This window comes from Nicotiana tabacum, chromosome 4, assembly GCF_000715075.1.
Source record: "Nicotiana tabacum cultivar K326 chromosome 4, ASM71507v2, whole genome shotgun sequence".
In the NCBI taxonomy this organism is placed as follows: domain Eukaryota; kingdom Viridiplantae; phylum Streptophyta; class Magnoliopsida; order Solanales; family Solanaceae; genus Nicotiana; species Nicotiana tabacum.
In genome coordinates this window covers 35,438,696-35,453,380 of record NC_134083.1, presented here as the reverse complement: position 1 = coordinate 35,453,380, position 14,685 = coordinate 35,438,696, and the positions used below count along the sequence as shown (strand labels likewise).

Here is a 14,685-nt window from a genome sequence, read left to right as displayed (position 1 = left end):
TACCGTGCAAGATGGTTATTGCTAAATTATCATACGAAGATGGCAATGAGTTCAATAGCAATATGACTTTATCTTCTTCCTCGATTTTTACTCCGAGGTTGGCGAGCTGTGTGATTAGTCTGTTAAACATATTTAAATGTGACAAAAAATTCATACCTTTACCCATGTATAGGGCGTATAACTGCTTCTTCAGGTACAATTTATTTGTCAGCGTGTTGGACATGTATAGGCTTTACAATCTTGTCCAAATGCCATGTGTGGTGTCTTCATCAATGATGTTATTTACCACATCATCTGATAAGTGCAACCTGATTGCACTAGCAGCCCTTTCCATCCAAGTCAGCCCAATCCTCGGCTTTCATGGTATCAGGCCTTTTAGTATCAGCATCTAGTACCTTGTGTAATCCTTGTTGGATGAGCAGATCCCTCAACCTTCTTTGCCATGTTGAGAAACTGCTATCTCCGTTGAATTTTGCTACCTCGTACTTTACTCCATATATTTTTTTTCAACGAGTATAGTACTACCGACAGTGAATAGTACTTTTGTGAGCGAGCAGAACCTGTGCTCTGATACCAGTTGTTGGGAATAAACCCCATACAGAAATAATATTCATGGTAATAAAAGCGGAATAATAACGTATATAGATACATATACGGTAATCAATAAGAATAAAAAGAACAACAAGAACACAAAGATTTTTTACGTGGAAAACTCTTTTGAATAAAGGAAAAAACCACGGCCTCGAGAAGAACAACTGATATCACTATAGCAAAGAATTTTACACTTTGTAGGTTTGAGTAAAATCCTCCAAAGATCACTACAACACTCAAAAGAAATAACTCTCTTTTGATATTCTCACCTCACTACAATATCGCTAATTCTCTATTTTTCTCACAGACTATTTTCTTATACCCTGTCTGTGAAACCTCACTCTTTCTTTTTTCTTTGTTGGTGTATAGAAATGAGAGCCGAAGCTCTCCTTTTATAGCCGAAGCCTCACTCTCTGAAGCTTACTATAGTATATATTTGACAATTTGAACATTTTTCCTTCTCTTGGGATGGACCCCACATGAGTCTCAACCAAAAATACATGAATATACTTTATTGCAATAGAAGAAACTGAAATAATCCTGTTTGTGGAAAAATCTATCCTTCACGCCATTAAGCTAAGGACAATGTGTGCAAATTAATGTCCATAGATTACTTGAAGAATGACAACAAATGACAGCTTTAGTTCTCTCTCTTTTTTGACCATTTGGATTGAAGTAAAGCATCGAATAAAAGTGTTACCTTTCTCAACAACGAAATAAGGGATTTGCCGTAACAGAGTCCCAGGGTGAAAGAACAGAATAAAAATTGCAAGATCTTGCCTTGCAAGAAAAGCTATCTAATTATGATCATAATAAACTAAACAATATAGTGCATTATATTCAGGCTATTGTTCTCGTGGACTTTCTTGTTTGTGGAAATTATAAATATATGAACTTCATTGCAAAAGAACTCACCAATTAACGGCTTCACTTATCTGGAAAAAGGGTAAAATTATTAGTACTTTAAATTCATCAACCAAGTCTAATCGATGTCACATCTTGGGGATTACAGAGGAGGGGCTAATTGGACAAGTTCAACCAATTCAATATATGAAGATCTTGAACCTTCCTCTGGTTGGATAGAGGATACCGACAACCATTATCTACTTATTGATCTCCCTGGTATTCATTGTTCATTGTCTCCTCATTTTTGCATTTCAAAATCTCTGTTTTTTCAAGTTATTATTTGGATTTTATAGTCAGAGTAACATGTTTGCATATATTATTCATTCAATCATCAAACAGAAAGACTACAGCTCTAATACTATTATCACGATCCGAGTCATTTAATAACATGTACCAATCAAAAACCAAATGAGATACTGTACTATGTTATTTATCATAATGATGTTAAATATATTTTTCTTGTTCTTCTAATTTGTTAGAAGGATTCAAAAGAGAGGAGGTGAAGCTTCAAGTTGATATATTTGGCAATATAACGGTAAGTGGAGAAAGGAAGGAAAGTGAATATAAATATATTCGCTTTAAGATATCAACTAAAGCACCTGAAAAGTCAAAATCTGAAGATACAAGCGCAAGGCTTGAAGATGGGATTCTATATGTCATAATCCCAAAGGAATTATCAGAAAACAAAGAAGACGACCAAGTAGCAACTGATAGCAATTCTCATGTAGAGAATCAACAGAAGAAACCAGAGGAAGAAGAAAGTTCAATTAGTGATGATAAAAAACAAAGTGAAAATGGCAAAGAGGAAAAGAGCGAAGCAAGCGAAGAAGAAGAATTTCATGATGCAAAAATGGCAAAGAATTGGCACGAAAATAATCTATTGGTAGCAGCAGCAAAAGAAACGATGAGAAAGAACAAAACGATTATTATAACAGCTTTGATAGCATTCTCTATAGGTGTTTTAGTTTCTCATAAATATCAGTCAAGTAAAATTGATTGACTAGTATCTCTACCAAAATAATGTTATGTGATAAAGAATTCTGTACTCAACATATTCAACGTGCAATAAACATCAAGTGAACCAACAAAGTAAGTTGTATTCAAGACCCCAGTGACAAAATACATCAGATAATTGTTGATATATGATCTGTTTATGTTTTAATATTTGTGCAGATAGTATCAGTTAGTTTTGCAAAATGCTTTCAAACAATTACAGTTTGACAATACCAATCAAATACTACCACCAGTAAATGTAGTGGACTTTACGAAAGTAAGAAGTATCCAAGTCAATTGAGGAGCTAGCTAGGGACTCATTTGATTCTGATTGTAACAAGAGAAAGATCCACAGCAGAATAAGCATCAGTTCAAAGTTCATTTTATCTTAAAGGGACCTGATTCCTCATGTAATCTATCCACCAATACACAAAAGGCAAAACACTGTGTTTACACGGTACTTTATCCTTATTCCTTAAGAGGAAGCTTCTTCTTTTTGTGTGCCTAAAGTGGGTTGATGATAAGAAAATAAATATTGGGCCTAACTCAATTCAAAAAATTAGCTCATAGATTGAGGATTGTTTAAGACTATATAAAGAGTCTAATTGCACCACCCACACACAAGTCCAACATTTTGAAGAATCCACAAAGCACTAAGGAGACCAAATCCCCATTTTAGATATAGGTGAAAAAATATTATAGTTGTAATCCCCATAAGCATGTTCCTATTTTATATTTCAGGAGACAAAATTGAAGAGCACTAGTACAATCAGGGCAAATTTCTCAAATTTTATCGAGCTAAACCAGTTATTATAGGTACAATTGTTAATACTACATATATAGTGGAAACATTAGTCATAAAGTGGACTGTAATTCGAAGCTTCAGAGCACAATTGGTGCAATTCAAAATTAAACTTTACCAGCAATAAAGTGGACAACATGTAGCATTGTACCGTATAATGTGCCTGTAAATAGGGCTCATTGCTATGTGCCTGTAAAACTAGTACAAAAAAAAAAAAAAACTTTCAACAAGAATTTGACAATATGGGCATGTAATCTGACGGGCATAATTGAGAATGGACACAATCTATTTGACAGCTATGGTTTTGACAATATGCGGTGAAGAAAAAGGGGCCCCAGAAGAGAGAAAAAAAGGATTCTTTTTACTTACCTTTGGTTTCAAATTGGTTCGAGGTGCTTTTGACAAAAAGGAAGGGGCTATTGTTGGGCAGTGGAATTATGCTCCAAAGCAAGCATTTTCTTCCTATTGCATCACTCATCGGTTTAGTCATAGTCAAGCTTTCCACACTAACATTTTGAGAAACGAAAGAGGGGTGTAGGAACATTTTAGAACGTACCTAAGCTACCACTATTAAAGAATATATGCTCTAAAGTGAACTTGAAAAGTGAAATATATAAAGAGAATAATAGGAGTAACTTAAACTATTTGGTGGCTAATGAGTTAATTGCGTCTAAATCGACTTCTTTCTTTTCTGTAACCTTTGTGTATAATGACAAAAGAGCAACAACAAACACTACTGACAGTAACAAGAAGATATTGCAGAGATATGGAACGACCTTACTCGTATCCTTTTTCCGTTAATGTCAGATGACTTGTATATAAAAATATTTCAAATGACGCTCATCTGATTGTACCATCACTAAGTACCACTTTTTTTTTTAATCACATACATGTCATGATCCATCAATGTTCTTAAACTGAGATTTGTTTCAACGTCATTACGCTAAGGATGCTGGCTTATCCATGACGTAAAAATTGAAGTAACGATCACTTTATACACAAGTTCTATAGATTCTAGGGAAAATGGCCAAATATACTCATATATTTTCATATATTATCTATATTTAACCTTCGTTATACTATCAGCCCAAATTTATCCTTACCGTTATATTATCATATCAAATTTACTTATACATATTAATCGGGCCGGGCTGACCCTTTTACAACCCAGTTCAGCTTGTGTCAGCCCGGTACTATAGTGTGGGGGCGGGCTGGGCGGGGAGCGGGTTTCAAACGAACAGTTTTTTGATACCGGTGCACCGGAACCCGCTAAGCTCGTTAACCCGTTAACGGATTTTTAACGGGCTACAGCCCGGTTCAACCCGGTATCCGTTACAATTTTTTTTTTTTAATTTTTTTTTTCTGGACCGCTGCCAACGTTCAAATTTGCAACGGCCCTTTTTTGCAAAAATGGCCATTTCGGCCTACCCCTTAAGAAAATAGTCCCCACACCCCTAAAATTTGATAAATTATAATTTTAACCTTTTAAAAACTATAAATAACCTCCCTTCTTCTTCATTTTTCCTCACAATTCACTCTCTTACTACTCTAATTCTCTCTCAATTCTCTCTTGATATTATTGATTATTGTTCTTAAATTCTCAATTACTTATTATATTCTTACTACTCACAATTCACCATCTTACTACTCTAATTCTCTCTCTTTATATTCTTATATGGATATTGGACCAACTGAAACTCCTGATATTGACACTTGTATTTCTGATCTACACAAACATTTAGAAATATTATATAATTATTATGCTAACATTGTTGATGCTTCTTCTGATGTAAATGCAAATATTCCTTCAAGTTCAGTTTCAACATCTGGGACCAGTGCTTTAGATGATAATGATGGTGTTGAAGATTATTTGATTTGGTCTACACTAGGGGAGCATCAACAAACCAGTAGCAGGAATATTGATGAACTACAATTCTACTTGCAAAAGTCAGCAGAGCCCCGCACAAAGGAATTTTTACCACTGGATTAGTGGAGGAGCAACTCAAATCAATTTTCTGTTCTTTCGGCCATGGCTCGAGACGTGCTAAATGAGCCGATTTCAACAGTCGCATCAGATAGCGCATTTAGCCAAGCAAGACAGCAACTAGGAGATACCCGTCATTCATTGGGCAACAACGCTTTGAAAATTCTAGTGTGCTTCGGAGATTGGATAAGATCAGAACGGTGAAATCAAGGGCGTGACGAGGTAGATGAAGCGGAGGACTAGGGAAATTGGAGATATAATGGTTTATTGTTCTGATTCAACCAATGTCAGAAACCAATAACCTCATGTTGATATGAATGAACTTACAAAAATGATGCAAAGCATGTGATGTATTATTTTTTTATTTTTTATAATTATTGTAAACTTTTAATTTGCAAGTTCAAAAATAACAAAATCAAAAAAGAACTTGCAACTTAATTTGAAGTATTATATATTATTCAATAAAAATATCAAATGAAAGTCTTCGGAGCTTGATCCTTACATATTGCTTTTTGGTCTTATTAAATAATTTTTTTCTAGCCACTTACTTTTAAATTTCAATTTTAAAATTATAAAATTCAAATTTAAAATTTAAAATTTTAAACTAAAAAGTTTAATTCTAAGCCTTAAAAGTTTGCAAACACTTAAGTATTAATAAACATTGAATAAGAAAAATAAAATTTACTTTAAAAAAATAAAAAAAAATTGCACAGCCCGGTCAAGCCCGCTAAGCCCGAACCCGGACGGACAAAAAAACCCGAAAAAAGTACAGCCCGCTAACAGTCCGAAACGTTAAACGGACGGGCTAATTTTTTTTTTTGTGTATAGCCCATCTCATCCCGCCCGTTAAACACCCATAAATTTACTCATACAATCAACAAACTTTTAAAAATACCCTCGATCTGTTAAGTAATCCAAAATCTCCCAAATTTCTTTTATTTAAATCACTTGTTGTTCTTCTTGGTCCATTATTTTTAAAAATTACTATTGATATGAATGCTAAAGTTACTAGATTATACAAATTATTTATAATATTTTTTAAAATTATCAATGCACCCATTTCTCTTTTTGTAATAAATAAAATTAGATTAAAATTTTATTTATTTTTTAATATATACACACCGCAGAATTTATTGGGTCTATTTATTGTGTACTATATGCAGCTGATCATCCTGTATGTAAATGTATATCAAATATATTTTGTCATTGCCTGGTTAGTATAGAGTTCGATCGACTAACTTAAAAATGCACAATGTGTAGGCATTTAATTAAAGCAAAGTTGAATTAGACAATGTGAAGTCTTCGAAGAACTTCAACTTCAATCACTATTACTTGCAAAGCCTCCATACATTTGGTGAAACGAATTCATTAAAATTGGGGCGGTGTAAATACTTTTAGAATTTAGAAAAGCTACCTAATTTAGATTTTTCAATTTACTATACTTTGTTTATTCAGTTGCATTATTTAATATTTTTTTCTAATTCAGAAAACGGGTAAATGCCAATTATTTTAAAAATAGTGGACCAAGAAGAACAACAAATGATTTAAATAAAATAAATTTGGGAGATTTTGGATTACTTAACAGATCAAGGAGTATTGTTAAAGTTTGCTGATTGTAGGGGTAAATTTGGTCGTAAAAATTAAAGTAAGCAAATGATTTAACTAGAAAAGGATCACTTTATCCACAAGTTCTATATAGATTCTATTAAGGAGCTCTAGCGCCATTATATCAATCTTAAGAAGGGCTTTTGAGCAGATCTAAAGGCTTTGCTAAAATAGTTAACATTTCACCTATAAATGGATAGGAAAATATACTGAAATCTAAAGGACTTGTTAGTAGTCAAGAAGTGATAATCCAAACCATAGTATTACATTTTAAAAGTTCGAATTTCACCATAATTAGGTTCAATTATATTATTTATACTCCCAAATAAAGTATATGATAAGAAAATAATAGAGGATAACTTGATACAAACTCCATGTCTGCCTCCCTTGGCTCTCCACAAAGCATAAAGCTAAACTCAATTTTTAAAATTAAACTTAATTAGTTCAGTCGAATAACTTTTTTTTAATCTGTAGTTCAGTCGAATAAATTAATACTCCATACTTTATTTGTTTGATATCTAAAATATATAATCATTGAATAAATGTAGAATAGTGGGAAGTTCCCTCATTTCAAAAACAGAATAAATGTAGGATTAATTAATTAAGAACCAGAAAGGAGGGAAACCGAAAAGCAAAGAAAAATGAAAAGAAAAGAAAGAAAGGAAACTTCGCGAGAGAGATTGGAATATAATCCCTCTCTCCATCTCTCTCACCTATCGAGATCGCATCAGCATCCAATTACACACACCTCCTTAAACATTCCTCAAAATTACCATTTTACTATCCCACAAACAGAAAAAAACCAAAAAACTGAAAAAACTGAGTTAAAACAAAAAAAGTAAAGGGCAAATAACAGACAAAGCAGCACAAAAAACAAACATAACAATAATCTCTTCCAACTCTTTCACTCTCGCGGCCACCTTCACACAATGAACCCATAACCATGTCATCAGGGCCGCCGGAACAGCAACCCCAACAGCAAGAACCGCCACCAAAACCACCGCAACTAGTCCGTAAACTTGTAGTAGAAATTCTTGACGCACGTAATTTATTACCAAAGGATGGACAAGGCAGCTCCAGTCCATATGTTGTCGTGGATTTTGACGGCCAGAAGAAGCGGACTTCAACTGTGTGTAGAAATCTTAACCCGGAATGGCACGAGGCTCTGGAATTCATCATATCCGATCCTAGAACGATGGAGTTTGAGGAGCTAGACATTGAGGTATTCAACGACAAGAAGCTGAGTAATGGGAATGCAAGGAAGAATCATTTTTTAGGGAGAGTAAAAATTTATGGGAGCCAGTTTGCGAGGAGGGGTGAAGAGGGATTGATATACTTCCCTTTGGAGAAAAAGAGTGTTTTTAGTTGGATTAGAGGTGAACTGGGTTTGAAGATTTATTACTATGATGAAATGGTGCAAGAAGCTGAGGAACAGCCTCCACCGCCGCAACCAGAGCAGCAGCAGCAGCAGCAGCAGGCGCCACCACCGCCGCAGGAAGAAGTGAGGAAAACTCCTGTTTTCGTTGTCATGGAAGATCCCCGTCAGAGGATGCTTGAAGTCCCTATGCCGACGGAGTTTGCCATGGAAGCACAGGAACAATCCCCGCCTATTGTCACGATCGAGGAATCTCCTTCGCCGATGAATATGCCGCCGGAACAGCAGCAACAACAGTGTAGTCACAGTCACAGGCATCATGAGGAGGATCCACCAATGATGACGAGTGTTCCACCACCTGATCAGTACCCACCACCGGAAGTGAAGCGGATGCAGGCGGCAAGAGCTGGAGAAAGAATGAGAGTTTTGAGACGGCCAAACGGAGACTACTCGCCTAGGGTAATCTCCGGGAAAGTCGGCGGTGATTCGGAAAAAATCTCGGCGTTCGATCTCGTTGAGCCAATGCAATACCTATTCGTTAGAATTGTGAAAGCTAGAGGACTTGCGCCGAGTGAAAGCCCATTCGTGAAGATTCGTACTTCAAGCCATTTTGTCAGGTCTAAACCGGGCATTATCCGGCCCGGCGAGCCGTTGTCGTATCCAGAGTGGCAACAGGTCTTCGCCCTAGGCTACAACAAACAAGAGACGGCTAATTCAACACTTGAAATTTCAGTTTGGGATAGCGCGTCTGATAATTTCCTCGGTGGAGTTTGTTTCGACCTCACCGATGTGCCAGTACGAGATCCGCCGGACAGTCCTCTTGCTCCGCAGTGGTATAATCTCGAAGGTGGCGGCGATGACCAGCACAAAGTTTCCGGCGATATTCAGCTCTCTGTTTGGATTGGAACTCAAGCAGATGACGCGTTTCCTGAATCGTGGAGCTCAGACGCACCCTACGTGGCACACACGCGCTCAAAAGTCTATCAATCTCCCAAGCTCTGGTACCTAAGAGTCACAGTGATTGAAGCTCAGGACCTTCATATTGCCCCAAATTTACCGCCGTTAACGGCGCCGGAGGTAAGAATCAAAGCTCAGCTAGGGTTTCAATCGGTGCGAACTCGACGAGGGTCTATGAATCATCATAGTTCGGCGTTCCACTGGAACGAAGACTTAATCTTCGTCGCCGGTGAGCCACTTGAAGATAGCCTCATCTTGCTAGCGGAAGATCGTACGACGAAGGATCCAGTGCTCCTCGGGCACATAATAATTCCTGTGAGCTCGATCGAGCAGCGGGTCGATGAGCGACTCGTGGCAGGCAAATGGTTCGGATTGGAAGGTGGGCCAGGTGGGTCCTACTGTGGAAGGGTAAACTTGAGGATGTGCTTAGAAGGAGGATATCACGTGCTTGATGAAGCAGCGCACGTGTGTAGTGATTTCAGGCCCACTGCTAAACAGCTATGGAAACCGGCAGTTGGTATTTTGGAGCTGGGAATTCTTGGAGCTCGCGGGTTGTTACCATTGAAATCCAAGGGTCCGGGAAAAGGATCCACAGATGCTTACTGTGTTGCCAAATACGGGAAGAAATGGGTGCGGACTCGGACCATAACCGATACATTTGACCCGCGTTGGAACGAGCAGTACACATGGCAAGTATACGATCCTTGTACAGTTCTTACAATTGGCGTATTTGATAATTGGCGTATGTTTGCTGATGCTGGTGATGACAAGCCTGATTATCGTATAGGAAAAGTACGTATACGAGTCTCTACATTGGAGAATAACAAAGTGTACACAAATTCCTATCCTTTATTAGTTCTGTTGCGATCCGGGTTGAAGAAAATGGGTGAAATTGAAGTTGCAATTCGATTTGTTTGCCCATCATTGTTACCAGAAACATGTGCTATTTATGGGCAGCCAGTGTTACCAAAGATGCATTATCTACGCCCACTCGGGGTGGCTCAACAAGAGGCATTGAGAGGGGCAGCTATCAAAATGGTTGCAGCATGGTTAGCTCGATCCGAGCCACCTTTGGGACCAGAGGTGGTTCGATACATGTTGGATGCAGATTCTCATACATGGAGCATGAGGAAGAGTAAGGCTAATTGGTTTCGAATAGTAGCCGTCTTAGCCTGGGCTGTTGGGTTAGCAAAATGGTTGGATGACATTAGGAGGTGGAGAAATTCAGTAACAACGATACTTGTCCATGTTCTATACTTGGTACTTGTTTGGTATCCAGATTTGATTGTTCCTACTGGGTTTCTATACGTCTTCTTGATTGGTGTATGGTATTATCGGTTCAGGCCTAAAATACCCGCGGGTATGGATACCCGAATCTCCCAATCAGAAACAGTAGACCCGGATGAATTGGACGAGGAATTTGACACATTACCAAGTTCTAGACCACCCGAAATAATTCGAATGCGATATGACAGGTTGAGAATATTGGCAGCAAGGGTACAAACAGTATTGGGTGATTTTGCAACCCAAGGAGAAAGGGCCCAAGCCTTAGTAAGTTGGAGGGACCCAAGGGCAACGAAATTGTTCATAATCGTGTGCCTAATTATAACAATAGTGCTATATGCAGTGCCACCAAAAATGGTAGCAGTGGCCCTTGGATTCTACTTCCTGCGTCATCCCATGTTTAGGGACCCAATGCCACCTGCTACTTTGAATTTCTTTAGGAGACTTCCAAGTTTATCTGACCGTTTGATGTAGTACAGAAACTACACTTTGCTGATTAAATAAAAATTAGTCAACAATATTTTTTGGCGCCAGAAATTGTGGAGAAAAAAAAGAGAGCTAGTGTGTGAAAATCTCCTTTTTCACAATGCTTGAAAAGGTGGGGTTTTTCATTACAAACATCGGTAGAAGTGAAAAGTAAGAGTAAAGGGGAAGTGGGGAAGGATTGAGTAACTGTTGGAATAAGGAAAAGGAGGGGAGTGGAGATGAAAGGAGCCATGGGGCTTAGACTAATGGAGTGCGAGATTAAAGGGCGGAGATTTTTGAAATGACAAATTATTTTTTGGCTGTAATTTTGTCGTGAAAAGTATTGACATTGATTTCTATTTGACAAATATAAAACTGAAAGACAATGATATCTTTCTTTTACAGCATTGCAAGCTTTAGACCCAATTCTGTTCCTACTTTGACAAGCGTTCTATGACTCAATTTTTTTTAGTTGATTTATGTCAGATACACGCACATATATGATAGGCACACACACACGTACATAACTGTATGTCATTACTGAAATAAAAGTATAAAAAAAGGAGATATTGATCAAATACAAATAGTTGGATCTTTAGATCAGTAGAATTAGGTGGCATTCCACAGTAGTCAAGGCTACTTGATACGGTTAAATCAGTCTGCACTAATTTTAAGTGGCGTTTGTTTTAAAAGCAGGTGAAAGAATCGGAATTTCTTTTAGTTGTCGCAAAACTAATAAAATTGTGATAAGAAAAGTAAAAAAGAAAACTGAAAAACTTTTCTCTAACGGTTTTAAGTTGAAAAAAGAATTTAGAAAGTCTGGTGATATCCTTTGAAAGCTGAAACCAAAAAGATTTTTGTATTTATCCAATAGAAGTCGTTCGCTTTATTATCTTTTAGTCAATCAAAAATCAACTTTGAATTTGACTCTGAAATTATCATGAGCCTAAGATAATTAATTACTTAAACTATTAATTATCCAGGATTCAAATTTATGGCCTACATTGTTGTGTCTAGACTCTAAGAGGGCGCTAGGATTAAATGTAGCGTGATTTGTGGTTATATAATCAGCACAATTCTGAAAATGCCTATACCGTTCAATATGCTGTAATTCTTTTGTGTCCATGGCAGAGAAATAGGGGCATGGATGGAGCCTCTCAAATCTTGGTATCCTATTTATTTTCAACACAAACTGACCATAGTTGAACACTTAAATAAAAAATCCAAAGATTGGAATTAATTATCATCATCTCTTCCCTTTGATACTTTGAATTAGCCTTAAATCCGTTAACTACATTTCCAGAAATGTTTAGCACAATCAGCATCTTCATCAAATATATACCATGACCTTGTCCGTTTCTCTGGTTTATATTCTGTTTCAGCACTCTGAATGGTAAATTAAACTAGAAAGGTAACCAATGCAAGAGACAGAAGATAAAGGAAAACATGACGGTGCAACCAAAACTGAAAATAAGGAAATTACTGAGAAGGAGAAAGAAGATAAAAATGAGAAGGAAGATAAAGATAAAAAGAAGAAAGACAAGGATGAAAAAACCAAGGAAAAGGATGGAAAAGATAAGACGAAGAAGAACAAGAAGGATAAAAAAGAAAAGAATCCCGATGATAATAAGGACTTAGAAAAATTCAAGCTTAAGGTGGAGAAAATTGATGCCAAGATGCAGGATCTAGAAGACAAGAGGGAGGTAATTCTCAAGTTGCTTAATGAAGCTGGGCAAATTGCAGCGAATGCAAGTGCTGCTCGCCTTCCATTCGATCCACTATCGAGCCACTTGATGAAAAAAAAGAAAAAAGTCAAGTGATGTTTCTCAGTTACGTACAGTAATATTCTATGACAGGGATTGGAATGAGCTGAAGTAAAGACCATATAGTGTCTATAGTACCCTCCCTAAAGCAGAAAACTAAAGTTAATTTCTGCAACATTTTTTCAGTTATCAAGATTACAATACTGCTTCTCATTGTTAGGGTGTGACTTTAATTAGCGGGTAAAGAGGATCAGGCAATGAACAAATGATCGGAAAATACAGAAAAGTACTTGTCTTAGATGTTAGACGAATAGACACATTGATTTTATGTTGGTTAGGAAGGTGAAATTGTAAATCAATTTAACTATTTAATCACATCAAAGCAGAAACTGCAACTGTAGATTCTACTACATGCCCATTATTGACTTATCTTACATTTTTGCTTCATTGTTAAAGTGCTGCATACCTCCGATATCTGAATATATAGATGAAGATTAACAGCTTCTGGTTGAGTTGACACTATCAAAAGCTGAATTTGATAAAGTTCTCCAGATTACAAAAGTACAAAGATCTTGATCTCCGATAGGTTACGGAATTTTGCAACTTGCAGCTCTATTTTTGAATTGTTCCAAGTATAAACCGGCCAAGTCCTCATTGCGATTGATGATTAAGTTTTAGTCATCTGACAAAGTATCAGTTTGCAAAAAGGGAACAGAGTTTATCAACTATACCTATAGTTATACTAGTATAGTATTTGGAAAGGCTGAAAACATATGAAAATACTTAAAGTAGTCATGATTTTTTATTTAGACATCTTAAGTAGGCCTTGTTCGAATTGAACACATGTAACAGGACCAAAGTGTATCAATCAAACACATCTCGCTGATTTGATTGATAGCCTGAGTTGCACCATGTAAAATGTTCTTTGGCTTGATGTTTTGGGTTGTAGTGCGCCAAAAAAAAAAACACAATAAGTAGGTTTTCCTAAGTGAAAATAGAATAATTAAGAGATAAACATTTGTATGAACATATATTTATGCGTCGAAAATACTCCTAGGACACCAGTAGAGGACAATGCACGAGCATCCTACAGGTGTAACTCACGCTATCAACCATATCAATAAGATGTATCTAACCGGTACATTCTGAGCCTACTACATGTGTTCAATCGGAACAAGGTCTATTTGAGGTGTCTAAAAAATCGTGACAACTTTAGATGTCTCTCTATATATTCATGGAACAACTGTTATTCACTTTAATAAAGATTTGCCTTAAATGGATCATTTGTTTGTTTGTGTATCCCTTTACTTATATATTACTAGATAATTTGGTGCATAGAATTTAGATTATACACGAAAAGATTAAATCATCAATTTTTTAAGGAATAAGTTTTAAGTTCAAAATCTAACGTGTGATTGTAGTAACAAGATTAAATATAATTTATCTTCATTTTGGAAACAATTTAATTCCAACTTCTTGTGTTAGTACATTATAAATGTATTAGACAAGACTAAATAGAGATAAGTGTTGTTATACTAGCTGAATATACTTATAATCTTAATCTAGATATGATTATTATGAACAATGTATATTCATAATTATTTTTGATTTATTAATGGTGAGGTTCATTATGGATCACCATACCTAATAAATTGGATGATGTATATTATGTGACATAATATTGTATTGTTAGAATATATATCTCAGTTTAAAGATTGATGATACCCCTTAAAAAACTTATAAATTTTCATTATGTAAACTCTGCAGGTGGATTTTGTATCTGATACATGAAATAAGTTAAGCGGAAGTCTAAATGTTTTTATAAATCAATTAAATAAATATTCAATAATTTAAAGTAATTGATGAATTGGTCTACGTAATATTAGCATGGCGAGTTAAATATGTGTTTAATGTTGAATTCGAAATTTAATAAGAAGTGTTATTACGATATTGTAATGGA

General features: G+C 36.1%; 2 protein-coding genes across 3 annotated transcripts; both read left to right on the top strand.

The window, feature by feature from the left end:
- The first annotated feature begins 1,363 nt into the window (after window positions 1–1,363).
- Window positions 1,364–2,659, top strand: LOC107802464 (uncharacterized). 2 transcript variants are annotated; one of them, XM_016625974.2, is made up of 2 exons: window positions 1,364–1,713; window positions 1,980–2,659. In XM_016625974.2, the coding sequence occupies exons 1-2, from the start codon at window positions 1,581–1,583 to the stop codon at window positions 2,495–2,497; spliced, it is 651 nt and encodes a 216-aa protein (XP_016481460.1). In that variant the 5' UTR covers window positions 1,364–1,580; the 3' UTR covers window positions 2,498–2,659. The 2 variants fall into 2 exon arrangements, with proteins under 2 accessions (XP_016481460.1, XP_016481459.1); XM_016625973.2 differs by having other exon boundaries at window positions 1,438–1,713; window positions 1,977–2,659.
- Window positions 2,660–7,476: 4,817 nt separating this feature from the next.
- Window positions 7,477–11,369, top strand: LOC107802471 (protein QUIRKY-like). The gene has a single exon (XM_016625982.2). The coding sequence runs from the start codon at window positions 7,825–7,827 to the stop codon at window positions 10,969–10,971; it is 3,147 nt and encodes a 1,048-aa protein (XP_016481468.2). The 5' UTR covers window positions 7,477–7,824; the 3' UTR covers window positions 10,972–11,369.
- The last annotated feature ends 3,316 nt before the right edge of the window (window positions 11,370–14,685 follow it).

Coding starts and splice junctions, on each gene's coding strand:
- LOC107802471 (XM_016625982.2), top strand. CDS start 7,825: ATGTCATCAGGGCCGCCGGAACAGCAACCCCAACAGCAAGAACCGCCA.
- LOC107802464 (XM_016625973.2), top strand. CDS start 1,581: ATGTCACATCTTGGGGATTACAGAGGAGGGGCTAATTGGACAAGTTCA. Junction 1,714..1,976: donor TCTACTTATTGATCTCCCTG/GTATTCATTGTT, acceptor CTAATTTGTTAG/AAGGATTCAAAAGAGAGGAG.